This window comes from Miscanthus floridulus, chromosome 7 (genome assembly GCF_019320115.1).
Source record: "Miscanthus floridulus cultivar M001 chromosome 7, ASM1932011v1, whole genome shotgun sequence".
Classification (NCBI taxonomy): domain Eukaryota; kingdom Viridiplantae; phylum Streptophyta; class Magnoliopsida; order Poales; family Poaceae; genus Miscanthus; species Miscanthus floridulus.
The window spans coordinates 37,757,988-37,777,922 of NC_089586.1; the positions used below are offsets into that span (position 1 = coordinate 37,757,988).

At 50.9% G+C, this 19,935-nt stretch overlaps 1 protein-coding gene and 1 long non-coding RNA gene across 2 annotated transcripts; both read left to right on the plus strand.

The window, feature by feature from the left end:
• The first annotated feature begins 277 nt into the window (after nucleotides 1–277).
• LOC136463050 (uncharacterized) lies at nucleotides 278–3,331 on the plus strand. The gene is made up of 3 exons (XR_010760887.1): nucleotides 278–1,365; nucleotides 1,667–1,876; nucleotides 3,278–3,331. It is a non-coding gene; the product is annotated as an uncharacterized lncRNA (long non-coding RNA).
• A 1,646-nt stretch (nucleotides 3,332–4,977) lies between these two features.
• LOC136465374 (prohibitin-2-like) lies at nucleotides 4,978–5,909 on the plus strand. Its single transcript, XM_066464128.1, has 2 exons — nucleotides 4,978–5,079; nucleotides 5,430–5,909. Exons 1-2 carry the CDS (start codon nucleotides 4,978–4,980, stop codon nucleotides 5,907–5,909), a joined length of 582 nt encoding a protein of 193 aa, XP_066320225.1.
• Nucleotides 5,910–19,935: the final 14,026 nt, after the last annotated feature.

Here is a 19,935-nt window from a genome sequence, read left to right on the forward strand (position 1 = left end):
CCCTCTCCTGTGCCAACTCGGCCTGGTGCGATAGCTGGAGGGTCATCCATCCTAACATATAGACGATATTGCAGTTTAGAGCAATAGAGTAGTAGTGCTAGAGAAAAACCATATGAGATGATAAAGAGACATTCATGTTCTTGGTCGATTCACATAGAAGATGTTTGCTAGATTGGATGATGAGATTTTACCTAAGGTTGAAAGGCCGCTATGTCACTTGTAGATGGAGGAATACATGGAACCAATTTTTTTGTAGCCAAGCTGTACATAAGCTGTACATAGTTTAAGCTGCATTGCTATAGAAATGATGAATACATTTGTTGTTAAAGATAGCTGTTGTTCAAGGATTGTGGCCTTGTGGGCTGTTGTGCTGGACATTTCAGACACCGATGTAATCCTTCGCCAGCTAAAATTGTGACAACTTTGGGAAAAAAGATATCTGTGACACTAGAAGCTCCACCAGGCACCAGCTCCCTGAGTTCATATGCTATCTTCTTTTGATATGTTGCGGAGTGTGGACTAGATTGAAACTGACAACACTTGTTGTTTTAACTTTTGCATGGGAACTAAGGAGGTAAATGAAATGACCATCCTACCAATGTTTAATCCTCTATAAAGTGGTCATTTATTATGCCAAAAGCACACCTCTGATGCTCACTCTCCCACATACTAGTCAATGAAGGAATTAAGGATGCATAAGATAGGAAAAAAATGAGTCAAATTTACCTCAATACTGTACATCAAGTATTTTGAAGATAGTAGAAGAGGCTAAAGCAACAAGTATTTTGAATTGGAAGGAGTAGATGGTAGGGCGATGTTGTGCACCTTGGAGGGGTAGCCTGTAGAGAAGGCGGTGTCATGGCTAGGTTGGGTAGACCTATGCTGCTCAGAGAGAAAGAAGGATCTAAATATCAATCCAAGTTAGCCATTTATTGATAATTTCCTCTCTTGTAAACAGGGGAGTTTGCTGACAACAAACAAGTAATTGATGGGAGCATCCTTAACTGCAACTAATTTCTATTCATGCCTTACTTCTGTAGTTCTGTATCTCTAACGTAGGTTACTTAAAGCCCAGACTATAGACGCTTTCTTCTAGGCTTTTTCTGAGATGGCAGTTGCTGCCAGTGTTGATCCTCATTATATGATAGCATTGTACTCCAAATGTATATCTTTTCATTTCTTTGTTTCGCAGACTATTGATGCCCTAGGCTATGGGATGGCAAAAATTGCAGACTTGATGATGAAACATATTCCGGTTCCAGCAATCAGTAACATACAGGTCACGGTTTCTGTAGAAGTTCTTGAGGAAGGTGGTCCAGAACACTCTGTATCAGTCTTGAGTGTAGTCCCTCTGAAGAAATAAAAGTAAGGCTTTCATCGTGTTTCCTGATTTCTAAAGAAAATTGTTTGTCAATACATTTATTCTAAGTAATAACTTTCTGTTTTCAAGGGCTACCTTGACCCAGTTCGTTGTCAGCTGTGTGCCTTTGCCATAGTTTTTCAACACATTACTATATATGTGCTGAGTGTGTATCTTCATTTTAAGAAACAATTCAATCGGTAAATATTATATTTTGTTTTTTAGCAATATTGAGCAAGGGAATTAGATATTTGTTCATCTGGAACCACAATCAGTAATTAGTTTTATTTCCTGATTACTCTGCAGATTAAGTAAACTTGCTTCTTGTTTGCCTTACGTAGCTGGTTTTTACTGTTTAAGGACAAAGATGGTTCAAATCTGTACTCAAGAATAATTGATGTCATCAAGTTTGCATGCAAATTCATTTGCGTGGAAAATAGCAAGTGGGTTCAGTCTTTTGCAAAGTTAACCTGGCCAAGAATTTCTGATCTGGTTATCACACACTTTCTCTCCAAGGTATGGTTCTTCCTGATTTACCAGAGGAAGGGAACTCAAGGACTGCTTGATTTCCTGTGGTTCTTTTAGTGCTCATATCTCATCAGCTACACTGCTACAGTACTATCGTTGTGAATTATGATTAGTTTTGCTGTCTAGTGTCTATAATACGAGACAAAACTATTATATCTTAACTTGCATTATCTTCATCAAGCATCTACTTCTGCTAGAACATATGGGGCTTTCCAGCAAGTATAGGTTCTTTGTTTACTGTTAATTGAACTGTGAATCTTTCTTTTGCTATATAAATTAATCCTTTGAATGGTTCAACTGCAACAATATGGTTTTGTTTCGATTTTGTAGCCATCGGCCTGTGTATATGCTTCCAATAGTGAGCTCTATGTGATGTTACAAAATATGTATATAAATCACTAAAGCTCATGTTATGTTGACCCTCTAATTTGGTTATAGTATTATACTTTCCTCAAATTGAACACTTGACTTGAGTCCCGCAATAGGAAGAATCATATTTGATAGAAAAAGGAACAAAGTGACCTAAACTTAGTTACTATCCTTACTACAAGCAACTTTGGGATTCGATGAGCTTCCTATTTTCATTTTTCTTCTTTTCTTGTTTGTAGACATTTTCATGGTATAATTCTATAAGTACACTCTATAATGATCTAGTGAAGTTAGTTTTGTTGATTATATCCTCATTAATTGGACTTGACTTACTTCCTCCATCTTGAAAAGAATGCAATTCTAGTATAATACCGAGTCAAACTATTTTGGTTTGACCAACTCTATACACAAAAGTACGAATATATTTTTTTATACCAAATAAGTGTCATTAGATTCGTCATGTAATATATTTTCATGGTATACCTATTTGGTGTCATTAATATTGACACTATTTTCTATAAACTTGGTCAACTTTAGATACGGGTTTTCTTAATATGGAGCGTTTTGGGGAGTATGCTCTGCCCTGCTTTGTACTTTCTCCCTTGGCTTAATGACCTGCATTGTTCTAGAAAACCCCCCCTATAATTGCATCCTTTTTAGGACGTAGGTAGTATGTACCACAGTACCAACCTAGCTATGGCTCGGTTCAGAAAACATATATGTAGAATAACTAGAAAATACGTTATCCCTCTAATTCGCACTTTGTATTATCAAACTTATCACCAATTGAAATCTTGAGTCAAATATATCTTTGTAGTTTCATGATGGGAAGAATCAAATTTATTGAAAAATATCAGAGTGATATGAGCTAACTTACAAACTATCCTTATTGGCTACAAGAAACTTAGGGTTCTATGAACTTCCTCGTTTAAGTTTTCTTGTCTGTAGACATTTGCATTGGAAGCCGGTTGTTGCTGTTTCAGGTAATTTTTGACTGATGCTTTAATTATGTGTTTTCAGGCTGTACCCAATGTGGCATCCAAGCTAATTGAGTTCCAAGATGTTGTGCGGAGTGCTTCGGATAGAATCAAAGCAATGGGCCAAGTTTTATCAAAAGCAAGGGATCTATTGTACAATTGCAAGAAAATTACCGAGCGTTTGAGAGCAATGCTTCAGTCAGCAGATGAGCAGGTCCGGAGCTTGGAGGGGAGGAGGCGGCCGCGGCGGCGGCAGTCCCGCGGTGGCGGCGGGTGACCGCCCTCCCCCGGTGGCGGCGGCTGTGGGGGACCGCCCGGTGGCGGCGGTGGTGGAGGGGAGAGAGTGCTCGCCGCCGCCGTTGCTGCTGGGGCCCACCCCACCCCACCTCGCGGGAACGGGAGCGAAGGAGGGAGCACGGGGCGGCGTCGGCGGAGGGGATCGTCGTCCGGTGTGCCGGTGCCGCTGTCTCTCTCTCTCTCCGTCTCTCTCTCTCTCTCCGTCTCTCCGGTGGCGGCGGCTGTGGGGGACCGCCCGGTGGCGGCGGTGGTGGAGGGGAGGAGGCGGCCGCGGCGGTGGGGAGGCGTGTGCGGTGTGTGTGTGTGCGTCTGTGCACGATTTGAGGGAGAAACGGCTGTGTTGAATGCTTCTGTTTACCGAGTGCCTAGATGTACGGCACTCGGTAAACTCATGTTTACCGAGTGCCCAGATCTACGGCACTCGGTAAATAGAAGCATGGCAGCCCACTGTGGCAGACAGGTGGGCCGTGGCTAACCTTTACCGAGTGTTTCAGGTCACACTCGGTAAAAGTATCCATTATTTCATGCAAAACAAAAAAGAAAAAATGCCAATTTAATCCTAAAATTCACCAAACTTTCACATGAACTATTTCATGTCATCTATTTACTATCTAAAAAATTCCAAGTTCAAATCATATTGTTGAATTTCACTCTTAATAGAAATCCTACTCGTCATTGTGAATGTTTAGCGTCTCTTTGGGAGATGTACCGGTTCGGCAGCGACGAATGTAAAAATACTTCCAAAACGTTATGAAATTTTTTCTATAACATAGATGTATGCTTCAATGTTAATTCTTCCAATCTCGTGATTTATCGAGTTCGATTTTAATTATTACAATTAAATTTACACGATATGTACCTAATTTTCATAAAGAATGAAAATTTTGTGAAATATAGTAAATAAATTGAAATAAACACCATATTTTGGAATGGAGTACTAAATATCATATGTGGATAGAGGAAAAAGAATGAAGGGAAAAACAAGAAATTTGGTTGAATTTTACCGAGTGTTGCGCCAATACACTCGGTAAAAGATAGTGTTTACCGAGTGTTGTGCAGTGACACTCGGTAAATATTTTCGGTCTTTTTTATTTGCTATGGGCGCTTTACGGGCGGAGCTGTTACCGTGATTTTTGCCGAGTGTACGCTCATAACACTCGGTAAACATGTCATGCCATGACGCCGTTCGGCGCACGGTTGCTATCCTAGGTGACGTGGCACCTCAATACCGAGTGTCTAGTTTTACCGAGTGCGCCCCTTTGGTAAACTTGTAGTTTTACCGATTGTCTTAAGTTACCGAGTGTGTGGACTCGGTAAAGCGGTCTACTACCGGGTGTTTTTGTTTTCCGAGTGTTGACACTCGGTAAATATTGTTTTCCGAGTGCCCCGACTTCTGACACTCGGTAATTGTCGGGGCACTCGGTAACTACACAGTCTCCGGTAGTGATGGATACCGACTACGCCGCCGCGCTGTGGCGCCTCAACCTCGGCATCCGCCTACTCTCCATCGCCTACTCTGGCGTCCTCGCCTCGGGCGTCATGCTCATGGTGTTTTCCTAGAGCGCCAGGAAGCGGAGCCTGCTGTTCGCGTCCATTTTGGTTCTCCGCTACTCCGACTGCGGCGTGCCCCTCCGCGCCCGCCTCGGGTTCACGTACCACAGCGTGCCCCTCCGCGCCTGCCTTAGGTTCACGTACCACAGCGTACCCCTCCGCGCCCACCTCGGCTTTGTAGACCATGGCGCGCTCTTCCGCGCCCGCCTCAGTTTTGCCGACCATGGCGTGTCTCCCCTCGTCCGCCTCGGCTTCGCCCGCGCCAACCTACGCCATTCTGTTCAGCCGCTACCTAGCCGTAGGGCTCGCTGCCTCTGGCCGCTGGTCTGCCATCACCCTCCTTGCAGAAGCACTCGACCACAGGGTACTCGAAGATGGATTGTAGCCACGATGCGCTCGTCGTCACGTGGGTGCCGTGGAGGGTCGTCACCAGTGAACGCGACTGCACCACCGTGGATCGCTCGAGCAAGCTTTGCCTCTTCTCCGACCTCCTCGGCGCACTGCTCTGCCGCGTCCGCCAGTTCCTCGTCCACGAGTACGACGTGAAGGTCCTTCCCTCCACCGGAACCGAGGCGCTCAAGGCCGTCGATGCGCAGTTCAACGCTGACCAGTTCCTCAACGAGCGTCCCCATGTGTCCGCGCTCATCCGCGAATCGCTCACCCAATGCGCCCGCGAGTTCAACATCGTCCTTGACGACATCGCTGTCCTCACCGCGAACCCAGACTCGCTCTATTGCGTCTGCCTCACCTGCTGCTACATGGACCAGCACGCCAAGCCTCGCTTCCGCCTCGCCACTGGCCGCTACGGCGATCATTCCGACCTCTAGCTCGAGCATGTCAGTGTCTACTACATCGAGGCTTCCTGTGGCAGCTTCGTGCCCCGCGCTGTGCTCATGGACCTAGCTGGGGTCCTGAACAACTGGCCCAAGGGCCACTACACTGAGGGAGCCGAGCTCATCGACTCAGTGCTCGACGTCGTGCGGAAGCAAGCCAAGAACTGCCACTGCCTGCAAGGCTTCCAGGTGTGCCACTCCCTTGACGGCGGCATCGGCTCTGGCTTGGGCACGCTCCTCATCTCCAAGATCCATGAGGAGAACGCCGACCGGATGATGCTCACCTTCTCCGTCTTCCACCTCGGCCCCGTCGAGTACGTGCTCTGCGCCCTCCCATTCGGCGACATTAAGGCGCTCATCCTCTACGCGCACGCGCTAGCTAGGGCGATCCCGTCTAGACTTGACAGCCTCTCCGCTATGCTCCTGGGGGCCACCATCGACCCTGCTGCTACTTGGGTCATGCCCAGCGACCTGCCTCCAACCTGGCCCTCAAGGTGTTCAACACTTGGTGGCTTCCGTGTCGAGTGCGCCCTAGAGGAGGTGAAGTTCGTGTACATGTGCACCGCCAGCACCGAACGTGCACGAGCCCGACCCGGACATGCTCGTCTACATCGACACAGCCGCAGATGTGGAGCGCTTCGCACTCGAGCTCGACTGAGACATGCTCGCCTCTGTCGACACTGCCGCACGTTTGGAGCACTGTGTCTTCAAACCCCATGGTGGCACTGCGCTCGCTCGACCTTCCCCATGGCCGCACATTCATCATCTACGTCGACACCGCGGCATGTGCCGACTTGCCCGACCGTGACATTCATCGTCTGCGTCGACAGCAGCGGCTTTAGCAATAGCAAAGGATGCAGCAGCTGCGATCCAGCTCCTGCACGCGCTGCTGGCGTGCGCAGAGATTGAGCTGCAGGAGAACTCAAGCTTCCTCCTCGATGTCACCTTCGCCGACCTCCTACACACGCATTTCATTGAGTTGAGCCGGCGGTCAGACACTTGTGTGGCCCTGTTCGGCATGGGGGAGGAGTTCATCAGCCTCACCGAACACCGCAGCCTGCTCCACCTTCGGCAAGAGCATCCTCGTCTACTGCTACATGCCCAGCGGCAGCGTGGTGGCAGCGTTGTCTTTCCGGCCGATCCAAGCTCGTCGACGAACAATGATGTGACTTGAGGGCAAGTCGCAATTCAAGGAGGGGGGAATGTCAGGGACGCTGCCATGTGGGCCCACACGCAAGCTGTCCAGAGCATCTACAAAAGGAACCAAGCATTGAATATTCAGAATACAACTCATCATCTCTTCTCCTAGTTACTGTTCCTATTCCCCAACTCCCTCTTCCTCTGTACCCGCCCCCTGCTACTCATCCTCTCCCATTCCCCCTGCTTGCTACTCCCCTGAACTTAAGGATGGCAACGGGGATGTACCCGTCGGGTATCGCCAGAACGTTCTCTTCCCCGTTACGGAGAATTCATCCCGTCCCCGTCCCCGTTAACTATCTCGGGTATAGATTCTTGCCCATCCTCGTACTCATCGGGCATCGGTCGGGTAACAGATACCCAACGGGTACTGCATACCCAATAAACAAGGACACTTGGGGTCGCAACTTTGCAATCGGAGACGTTTCTTCTTCACCCGAGTATAAGTGTCGGAGTCTCGGAGATGCCGAGGAGAAGGAGCGAGGTTGCGAGGAGGACGAGCAAAGGTGGCAGAGAGACCGAACTGGGGAAGCGAGGGGCGCGAGCTCTCGTGAGGCAGGCATGCTTGTGCTGCTGGCGGAGATGGCGAGAAAAAAATTAAACTAGGGTTCCTAGAACACACAAACTATATATATGATTGTTCAGATTTGGGTCAAAATACCTATGTTGAACTTCTTTAGGTCTAATACTCGCATGATAGCTCAAATAGTCGGGTTCCCCAACGGGTAACGGGGACGGGTAAACAGGGAACGTTCCCATACCCGCTATACCCGTCGGGGATGGATTCTTATCTATTTAGATGCCCGTGGATAAAGATATGATATCATCCCCGTTCCCTAATGGATCAAATAATCGTCGGGTATCGGGTATCGGGTATCGGGGCCCATTGCCATCTTTACCTGAACTCCATCTCTTACTGTATATGTTACCTGAGATCGTGTTAGTCCATTCAGTGATTGTGTTGTACCAGTGGATTGCTAACATCTCTGTAGTGGGACGGCACGCGTACATTAGCAGCGAAGTTGGAGCCGACATGCGTGCCGCCCTCGTCGGTGGAGATGGTCGAGTCGTGGAGGGGTTGCGAACCACCCTCATCGGCGACAGAGTCAGCATCGGGAGGGCCGACTTAGCAACCATCCTCACTGATGACCGGATCGACGCCGCCGGCTCAACGACCAGCGGCTGCCGTGCTCTGCTAGATGGCCCAACAGCGTCTAGAGCCATCGACGGAGCTGGGCTGAAGATTGGAGGTGGGCATGGGCCGTAGTCGTGCAGAGGGCGCAGCGGCGTAGCCGGCGCTGCTGGAGTCGGTATCACCATAGCCAGAGCTGGTGTCGGTGGTGCCGCGGCCGCCGACGCCACTGAGGGTCGGGACGTTGGTGCGGCGACCACGACTTTAGCATGGCGGTGTCCCCCAAAGCGTCCTCCAAGGAGGCAGCCTCCGCGCATCCACAGGCCAAGGCCTCGGTGTTCGCCACGAAGGCGGTCACCGAGGTGCTCACCAAGAACATCATAGAGGTCTTGGAGGAGCTCCCATCGGATCCGATGGTGAGCAAAGTTGAGCCCCAACGTGAGGGCACGATGGTATGCCATCAAGACCAGCTGAAGAATGAGAGTTGCAGGAGGAACAAAGCGATGATTCGGCATTGTTACCTTGAGCAGATTGGCCTCCCTAACAGCTGGTTGCTTGGTGATGCTTAATGTTCTTCCTCTCGGAAGAAAGAAGCAAGGAGCAAAGTGTTGATAACGTGTTGCGAGTAGTAATTGCGAGTAATGTAAAAGAGACAATAAAATGGCAAATGAACCATGAGTCCTTTCTATTGATCATTGATGGTATTTATATACCCAATATTAGAGGAGGTTTGGGGAGGAAACTCATCCGTCAAGTCACCACAACATCTAGTCGTGCGCACGTCCTGTGGCTGTGGGAAGTTCCTATGCATGCAGCCATATGGGAGGAACTCCATCCCGTGGTCGTGGGAAATTCCCGTGCATGCAGCCATGCGGTGAGGAACTCCCACCTACGAGAGATTGTGCGGTTGCGGCTTGACTGATGAGGAATCCCATGAGCTGGTTAGCATGAGATCATCCAGTACGAGATATTTGTAACAGTTTGCAGTGTGTTTGTGAAATCAGCACGGAGGATCACTCAGTACCGATGACCGACCGACCGATATCGGCTGGAATAACTTTAGGGTGCTATACTCCTAAGGTTGCAATAAGATGGATGCACATCCGAGCATGCTGCCGCGTTCATTCGGTTGCTTCTTCGATCAGGCCTAGAGAGTTTACAGATTAGACTCAGATAACTAAGCTGATGCGGTTATTCATTTCAGTTCAGCTAGGTTGTATTTTTTTTAGTATTTTTAGAGCACCTTTGGATTTCTGGAGTTTTTGTTGTTTCCTATGTTTTTTTGTCATACGAAATTCATCTTACAAGATTTCTATGAAATTTCTGAGTTTCCAAGGGGTTTTAAACACTTTAGGTGAGAAAAGATGTCAATCTTGATCCTGAAGCGAACCTCTCCATTTCCCCTTTTGGATTTCAATGTTCAAACTTGAAACCTTGTGGTGGACTGGTGGTCCAGAAAACCGACTGCTAGCTCCTCGCCTCTGGCATACCGACCGGTGGAGCAGCGGTGCCAGAGCCCAGTCAGAAGCAGCAGCAGGTGAACCGATTGAGGCTTTGTTTAGTTTGGACTTGTTTAGATGGCCTCCCAATTCCAAGTTTTTTCACTCTTTCTTCATCACATCAATTTTTGGACGCATACATGGAGCATTAAATGTAGATAAAAAAAATAACTAATTGCATAGTTTGGTTGTAAATCACGAGACAAATCTTTTGAGCCTAGTTAGTCTATGATCGAACAAAGTTTGTCAAATACAAACGAAACGTGCTACAATGTCCAGATTGCAAAAATTTGCAATCTAAACAAGGCCTTGTTGCTCTAAAATTTACTTCCTATCATATCGCATGTTGAACGCATGCCTGCAGTATTAAATATATATTAAAAAAATAATTAATTGCACAGATTACGAATAATTTGCGAGATGAATTTTTTAAGCCTAATTAGTCCATGATTTGATAATGTGGTGCTATACTAACATGTGCTAATAATAGATTAATTAGACTTAATAAATTCGTCTCGCGGTTTACTGAGGACTTGATATCCTCAACTTTACTCCCTGGATTTAAACACGTGCTTAGAATATATACTCGTCACTGGTCACTGCAACTGCTGACGAAGTTGGGGAGGCTTGGGAAGCTCCAGGCATTTCATTTGTTCCCTTAGTTTGTCTGTGCCAGGTAGCCGGATATTGTGCGTTCTGTTGTGTATCCCTGCTGCCTTTGATGCTCTGACGATGCTTGATGCACTTCAGTCCAACCGGCACCCTGTCCTTTGCCAGCCGCGGCTTAAGAATTGTGCTGCTTGCCCATTTCGGCCAGGATATTGCTTTGCTGCACGAAATGGACATCCCAGCTAACGCGATCAGAGCAACCAGTGCCAACGTGTAAAAGCAGTTCTTCCCAGGATTGTTGTTCCGAACTTAAGGAAATGTCAATCCCAATTCCCAAAGTCTGGTTTAAAAGCAGTTCTTTCTCCCTTGTGACATGGCCAAACTGTTACATTTGCATTTCACAAGCCGCCCCTCTCTTTCTTCAGTTCTGATGGAGTTTCAGCTGTCTCGAAATTCAGAGTTGAAGCTGGAGGCACTTGTCGGAATCTAGAAGTACAGAAGTACTACCCGAGCCACAGACGTACCTGGGCCTTGTTTAGATCCCATCAAAGTTTCAAGTTTTTTCACTCTTTCTTCATCACATTAATTTTTAGCCGCTTGTATGGAGTATTAAATGTAGGTAAAAAAAAATAACTAATTACACAGTTTAGTTGGAAATCACGAGATGAATCTTTTGAGCCTAGTTGGTCCACGATTAGACAATATTTACCAAATAAGACGAAAATGGTACTATTCATCAAGTTAAAAAAAATTGCAATCTAAACGAGGCCCTGCTCTTCTTGTTGCAACAAATCGGCTCACGCGCTCCCAAGTACCCCGCCACAATCTCTGTCAACAGAATCGCGCATTCGTTTCCTGAGGAGTGCTTTCATTGCACCTGACCAATGGCTCGTGTTTAATTTCTTCATGCAGGGATGCCGCTGTTACGATGCTCTCGGGTCAGGTCGCAGATGGGCTGATGACCTCCTCACCAAAACTCTACATTTTTGCAGACAAAACCAAACACGACTTTGCCACGCCCTCCCTAGAGCGCTCATTCCGAATTAGGCAAGTATATATCCAGCAGCTGTCAACGTGGTCAGAACATGTAAAGCCATATTTCGTGAGGTGTGTGTAAGAAGTCAAGTGAAGTTTGGACAGGTCTTTCTGGCTACTGACCAGGTTTTTTGAGCCAACTTGAGCCTCTTTGGTTGGTTGAACAAGCCTCCAAACCAGGCCTCAGCAAGCCATCTAGGGGGTCTTAGCCAGGCTCCAGAAAAACGTAAGAGTTGGCATTTTTGTGGAACCAGGCTCTGGCCAGCTTGCACTGAGTCGCCTCATCTCCCTTCGGTGAGATCCGCTGGTGCTCCTCATCCGTCGGTGCACCACCCGCGCGGTGCTCCTCCTTCATTGGTGTTCCTCCCGCCGATGCTCCACCTGTCGGTGCTCCTGATGCTGGTGCTCCTCCCCATGGAGCTCGCGTGCGTGCCGCCTCCCCAAGAACGCATGCGGTTGTCGCTCCGCACCTTCGACACCGCCGAGGACGTGACGCTCGTCTACGACAAGGCCGTCTTCGGCCTACGTGGCGGCATGGCGCGCCTCAACTTCTCGTCCCTCCGCCGCGACGGCACGCACCTCACCGGCCCGCTCCACGCTTCCGTGGACGCCAAGCTCACCGCCATCTGACAGTCACTGGCGGGGTCCAAGAACGGCTCCTCCGGCGACGAGTCGGCCGCGTCCTCACCGGACTCCCCCAAGTGCTCGGTGTCGACGGAGGGGGAGGAGTCATGGAGCTCGCGCGCGCGTCTTGGGAGTCTATGATGTCGGCTGGAGACAGGCGGTGCGGTCAGAGACGGGGCGGTGTGCTGTGAGAGGTGTCGCTCACCAGGTGTTCGATGAATTGCCTCAAAGGTGGTGAAGTTACCAAAAAAAAAGGTGACTATCTAAACCAAACTAACCAATCAAGCAAACTAGTTACTAGTCAGGCTTAGATAGTGTAAGCAACCAAACAAATTCATCTTGGCTCGCTAGAGGTAGACTTGGGTTGCCCAGACTTAGATTCTAGCCAGGCTAGAAATAAGCAGGGAACCAAACACACCCATCAAACTCTGTCTATGTAATATTTACTTTCATTACAAATCTTATTGTAATTGTGATGTGCGCAACTACCACAATCATTCATTTGATCCGAGGTTGTTAAAAGGATGTGACATTAGGTATCCTCCGAAGATGTCGGACATACTACCAGATTTAGCTTGTTTCAAGTGTGCCTGGTGCTAAATCGTGACAAACGTTTGTTGGTGATCTCAGATCCTAGACTAACGTGACAGTCCTGCTTAACAAATTACAGGGTTTTCACAACAAATATTAAGAGCCTAGAAATACAAGAAATATTAAAAGTAACACATGTTATATGCTCACAGGTTCAACAGTACGATAAAAATTCTAGGCAAGTCTATTATACCACCTAAAAAATACTGAACGGTTTTGTCCACAGCTCTTGGTGCACGCGCCCCCGGGTCCGATACCGAAGAAGATCAGAACGATATGAAGAAGTTCAAACGCTCTCCGTATCCGCATAATAATCGACTACGCCGGCGTTGCGCCCCGGCCCCTCTCGGAGGCCGCTGCCGCCGCCGTGCAGCCTCCACGCCGGACAAGCTGCTAGCCGCGCAGGGCCCATCGCCCAGGCGCTGCTGCCTGCCGTGGGTGCGGCCAGGCCGGGGGAGGTCCGTTGTGGCCGGTCGGACCGGAGGAGGCCGGCTGGGTGCCCCCCACGGCTCGGGTGTGTGGGGAGAGGATCAGGGGGCTCACGGGGAGAAGGAGAAGAAATTCGAGGTGGTTTATGCAAATGATCATGACTGGGAGACATTTCTTTTTCGGACAAAACAGTTTGCGCGTTGCCGGAGGCCTTTTTAGCAAAAGCCGCGGGGATTGAAGGGGAAAGCCTGCTGGGCTGCTCTCCTTGCGCCTCTGCGCGCCGTGCCGCGGGCCCCACGGGGAGGCACCCCATGGGCCTTGCCGCGCGCAACACCACGTCCTCTTTGCCACCGCCGTGGGCCATCGCCCCCGACTGGGCTGCATGCGCACGACCTGCACGGTGGGCCGCATGGGCCCTGGCGCCGCAGCATGCCGGTGCCAGAACTGGGCTTTGCAGTTGTTGTGAGGAAGTTTGTTTTTTATTTCCTTTAGATTATAGGAACTTCAAAAATGCGCCAAAAATTGTACAAAACTCATAAAAATGCCAAATAAATTTTGTTTGCTTTATAAAATTGTGCTCTATCCATATATTCTATGTTTAGTGTTAGGTTGTCTTTTAGTATGCATGTGTAATGAAATTGTCCTCACATGTGTCATGTGCATATACCGTGGCAACCCTAAGCACAGCCGAAGTTGAAGGAGTAAGAAGAAGAGGTTCTCATCGACGGTGTCCCTGAATCCCACGCTGACTTTTCTGTTGACCATTACTATGATCAAATGTGTCGTCTTATGCGTGTACAAAAATCCATGATTCCGATGCAACGCACGGGCATATATCTAGTAATAAGACAATGTTGAAAATAATCAACTCTCTAAAACCCTTGAATGTCACATTGTCTCACTAAACCACTTTGTATCATCGAGCAATTTAATCAGCCCACACAAGTGTAATCACACCCAAGCTAGTAACACAATACTATTAGATTGCATGAATAATAATATCTGAACTATAAATTGAGAGGGGCACGGGTAACTCACAGCACGTAGATTGTCTACATGCGAAGACTAGCTCAAGCGAACATGTCGGGTACCATAAAAAGGGGTCCCCTAAGCAAAAACCGAAAAAATCGCTTAGACCCTATAAAAATCAAAGCCAAGAGAAAACTACTGGCTAACCCCCACCTTGTCTGAGGCTACCGATTCTCCGCCTCGCTCGATGCCTCGCACGAAAGGCCTCAGACGGGGTACCGATTCTCCGTCTCGCTAGAGGCCCCGCACGTAAGGCCTCGGACGGGGAACCGATTCTCCGCCTCGCTCGAGGCCTCGCACGAAAGGCCTCGGATGGGGTACTGATTCTCCGTCTCGCTCGAGGCCCCGCACGTAAGGCCTCGGATGGGGAACCAATTCTCCGTCTCGCTCGAGGCCCCGCACGTAAGGCCTCGGATGGGGTACTGATTCTTCGTCTCGCTTGAGGCCCCGCATGTAAAGCCTCGGACAAGGTGCCGATTCTCTGCCTCGCTCGAGGCCGGCTCGGTGATAACCCCGTTGCCTCCGCCTCGACCGATTTCTCTGACAGAACATCACGTCCAACTAACGCGACCAACCACTCCCGCGACATCAGCCGGACGACAGCTCGACATAGCGGAGTGACCAGCGAGATGGAAGTCGCATCAACACCATGCCGTCCAGAATAGGAGGGGGCAGGGGTTACCGGCCGCTATGCTCGGCACTGTGCCCACGACAAACGCCCGTACTGCACTGTGCTACCTAACCCCTACTCCGAGGATAGCGCAGCATGGGGAGTCAAGTACGGGTACCTGTAGCCTTCGAATCGGTGTACAGGACCAACTGCTCCCTCCGAGCCTCGGTAATCCGCTTTAGGGTCTTGGCAGCCTCGGGATTCACGCCTACCGAGCCCCCCGATGGTTCGAACTCTGCGCCGACTGAGCCCCGGCTCTCTACGCTATCGCCATACAGCGACCGGCACATCATCCGCCATGCCCTGCGTCAAGCTATCACTAGAGCTCCCATGTCACATAGGATCAGGTGTGACCGACGCGTCGCTCCAGTGCATCAAGGACAAGACCGCTCCGTCGACCATGCCGCCACAGTAACAAGCCGCAGGGCTGGGCATATCGCCTCTGCTCATGAACCGCCATGTAGCAAACATGTGTATCACCCCTGACCCCCCTTCAACTATAAAAGGGAGTGACCGGAGCCATTTCTAGGGAGGAAGGGAGACGAACCCACGAGATAGACGAACACGGACACGCACATTCACTTCATCACCGCAAGAGATCAACATCTCAAGCAACCCACACCGCTCCACGCAGAGACCTAGGACTATCTCCCTCTCTCACTCTACTTGTAAACCCCTACTACAAGCACCTCGGTGCAAGGAATACAAGATCGCTCTCTCAAACTGGACGTAGGGCACCTATTGCCTGAACCAGTATAAACCTTGTGTCTCTTTGCATCACCATTCAGGATTAGGGGCACGCAGTACACTTTCACTAGTTGGTTGAGGGCTCGCCGGTCCAAAACACCGACAGTTGGCACGCCAGGTAGGGGATCTACTGCGTGTCAGCCTCGTCATCCCGACAAGTTCCAAATGGCAAACCCCGTGCGACCACTGTGTCTCGGCACGGTGATCTGCTTTGGGAGCCTAGAGTTCATGTCTCTAGGACATGAGTACAATATGGTACTCCTCACACCCAGAGCCCCACCGACCAACGACGACGTCATGCCCCAGCAGCCTAGGCACAAGCGACGCCTAGGCCGTCGCTCTTATCGCGCTCGCCAGGTGCAGTGCAGGTGGGACCACCCCAACACCGCGCAAGCTTAGGGCGATGCACCGTGCTCCACCAGCATCCCATGCCCGGCTGCTAGTATAGAATCCCTAGTTGGGGACCTATCTAGCTTAAGCCTGGGCAAGGGAAAGACGCCGGTGGCGTGCAATGACGCCCCATCATCAAGCTCTGCCCCGCCACCTCCTGAGGGGTTGACTCCGGTGGAGCGAAGCTCGGCGGTGGCACCATCCCCGTACCCCTTTGGGTTGAGAAATGCCACCGCCACCTATGCTTCTGCCTATGCTTCCGCTCACATGGAGCCCTCAGGACGCCACCAACATTTTGCCCTCGACCTCGATGCCACTACCTCGACCCACACCCACATTGACTCCTCAGAGGAGGACAAGGCGTGGGCCGGACTAGACTTCTCCAGGCTTCACGACCCTGAAGCTATGCGCCGCTTCCTGGCCGCGAGCGACTACTGCTTCGGCTAATCTGATTCTGATGATGAAGGCACTTACGACCCCACTCGTGAGTGCTTCCACATAGAGCTCGGGATGCCGAGCACGGGTGATGAGGATGAAGGGGCAGGTCCTCGCTCCCCGCCCCCCGAGGGGGCGGGCGGCGCTGCACCTCCATGCGTTGAGCCCCGGGCTGCGCGGAACGAGGACCTTGCCCCCGAGGAACTTCGATGTCTAGACCTGGAGTAGCTCTATGAACTTCAGGCCAAGGTTGAATAAGACCGACTCCTTCTGCAGTAGCTTCGAGACACTCTTGAGTAAGAGCAGCGGGGTCACAGTGATGGCGGAGCAGCCCGACGGAGAGCTTACGACATCAACCGCCGCATCAACAACGACGAAGGGGACGATCAACCCCCTCTTTTCCATCGCGCTAGCCAGAACATTGTGGTAGCGGCGATGCTACTCCGGACGATGCCTGAGCCCTCTACCTCGGAGGGGCGATGGGCCCACGACGAGCTCCGGGACCTCCTCAAGACTGCCGCGGTGTAGCAGGCTGAGAGTTCCACGTCTTGATGGCATGGAGGCACCTTGGAACTTCCCATGGCACCACCTCGGTAGGATAGGGAGGCCTTGGTTCGTCCTGAGCCTGCTCGGGCACCGATGGCCAATAGGGTCCCCTCAGTGCACGATTGCCTCGGTGATCGACGTGAGGCGCAAGGCGACCACGATGTGGTCAGCAGGCGACGACGCCACGACAACGAGGGGCCCGCCCGAGGCTACCACCCGTACCGAGGTGGTCACTATGATAGTGGGGAGGATCGCAGTCCTTCTCCTAGGCCACCTGGCCCTTGAGTCTTTAGCAGAGCTATCCGTGGTGCTCATTTCCTGGCCTAGTTTCGGCAACTGGCCAACCTCACAAAGTACAGCGGTGAGACCAACCCTGAGCTTTGGCTAGCTGATTACCGCCTAGCTTGTCAGCTAGGCGGTGTGGACGGTGACCTGCTCATCATCTGCAACCTCCCGTTGTTCCTGTCAGACTCGACGCGACCCTAGCTCGAACACCTCCCTCCCTCGTAGATCCAAAACTAGCGTGACTTGGTAAAGGTCTTTGTCGGGAATTTCCAGGGCATATACGTGTGCCCCAGGAACTCCTAGGACCTCAAGAGTTGTCGCTAGGGGCTGGACGAGTCTCTTCGAGGCTTCATCCGACACTTTTCCAAGCAGTGCACCGAGTTGCCCAGCGTCGGCGACTTAGAAATTGTCCAGGCTTTCCTCGCCGGCACCACTTGTCGAGACCTGGTCCGAGAGTTAGGTCGAAACATGCCAACCTCAGCGACCACGCTCCTCGACATCGCCACCAACTTCGCCTCGGGCGAAGAGGCTATTGGGGCCATCTTCCCCGACAGCGACGCTAAGGGGGAGCGGAAGGATGAGGCCCCCAGGGCCTTGGCCTCCCACCTCCCTAGGAAAAAGAAAAAGGGTTGCCAAGGGAAGCAGGAGGTCCTCGAGGCTGGTCTGGTCATGGCTGCGGATCGCAAGAATTCCCGAGGCCCCAGGCTCTTCGATGATATGCTTAAGAAGCCCTGTCCTTACCACCAGGGCCCAGTGAAGCACACCCTCAAGGAGTGCACCATGCTCTGGCTCTACTATGCCAAGCTTGGACTCCCCAACGACGAGGCCAAGAAGAGGGGCACCGACGATAGGGACAACGACAAGGACGATGGGTTCCCCGAGGTGCACAACGACTTCATGATCTTCGGCGGGCCTTCAGCGTGCCTCATGGTGTGCCAGTGAAAGAGGGAACGCCGAGAGGTCTTCTCGGTTAAGGTGGCCACTCCCTGATACCTCGACTAGTCTTGAGAGGTGATCGCCTTTGATCAGGATGACCACCCCGATTATGTCACAAATCTCGGGCAGTACCCACTCGTTGTCGACCCGATCATCGGCAACACCCGGCTCACCAAAGTGTTGATGGACGGAGGCAGCGGCCTCAACATCCTCTATGCCAACACCCTGGAGCTCCTAGAGCTCGACCAGTCGCAGCTCCGAGGTGATGCTGCGCCTTTCCATGGCATCGTGCTAGGGAAACGCACGTGATCCCTCTGGCGTATCGACTTGCCCGTTTGCTTCGGCACTCCCTCCAACTACCGTAAGGAGACCCTCACCTTTGAGGTGGTTGGGTTCAAGGGAACCTATCATGCCATCCTAGGGCGGCCATGCTACGCCAAGTTCATGGCGATCCCCATCTACACCTACCTCAAGCTCAAGATGTCGGGTCCCAACGGTGTCATCACTATCGAGTCCACGTACAAGCATGCATACGACTATGACATCGAATGCATCGAGTATGCCGAGGCTCTCGTGGAGGCCGAGACCCTCATCATCAACCTCGACCAGCTTGGTAGCGAGGCGCCTGACTCTAAGAGTCGCGCTAGGACTTTCGAGCCCACGGAGGCTGTCAAGCTCATCCTGATCGACCCCACCAGCTCCAATGACCGGGCGCTGAGGATCAACGCCACCCTCGACAGCAAATAGGAAGTCGTGCTCGTCGACTTTCTCCACACAAATGCTGATGTATTCACATGGAGTCCCTCAGACATGCCAGGCATACCGAGGGAATTCACCGAGCATGCCTTAGACATCTGGGCCGGCTCTAGATCGGTGTGGCAGCGCCTACGCCAATTCAACAAGGAAAAGCGCAGGGCCATCGGCGAGGAGGTGCAGAAGCTTTTAGTGGCCGGATTCATCAAGGAAGTGTCCCATCCGGAGTGGTTAGCTAATCCTGTATTAGTTAAGAAGAAAATGGGAAGTGGAGGATGTGTGTATACTACATCGATTTGAATAAGGCATGCCCAAAAGTCCCTTTCCCATTACCATGAATCAACCAAATCATTGACTCCACTGCGGGATGCAAAACCCTATCCTTCCTTGATGCGTATTCTGGTTACCATCAAATCAAGATGAAAGAGTCTGACCAGCTCGTGACTTCTTTCATCACACCATTCGGCATGTACTGCTATGTGACCATGCCGTTCGGCCCTAGAAACATAGGGGCCACATACTAGTGGTGCATGACCTAGGTCTTTGGTGAGCACATCGGGTGAACCATCGAGGCCTATGTGGATGACATCGTGGTCAAGTCCAGGAAGGCCAGTGATCTCGTCGGTGACTTGGAGATAGCCTTCAAATGCCTTAGAGAGAAAGGCATCATGCTCAACCCCGAGAAGTGTGTCTTCGGGGTCCCCCGAGGCATGCTCTTAGGGCTCATAGTCTTAGAACACGACATCGAGGCCAACCTAGAGAAGGTCTTGGCTGTGACCAACATGGGACCAATCCAAGACCTCAAGGGAGTACAAAGAGTTATGGGATGCCTTGCGGCCCTGAGCCACTTCATCTCATGCCTTGGCAAAAAAGGCTTGCCTCTATACCGCCTCTTGAGAAAATCCGAATGCTTTTCATGGACCCCCGAGGCCGAGGAAGCCCTCGCCAAGCTCAAGGCATTGCTCACCAATCCTCCTGTCCTGGTACCGTCGGCCAAGGATGAGGCCCTCTTACTCTACGTCGCCGCAACAACCCAGGTGGTCAGCGCGGCCATGGTGGTTGAGAGGCAGGAAGAAGGGCATGCTCTACCCATCCAACGACCTATCTACTTCA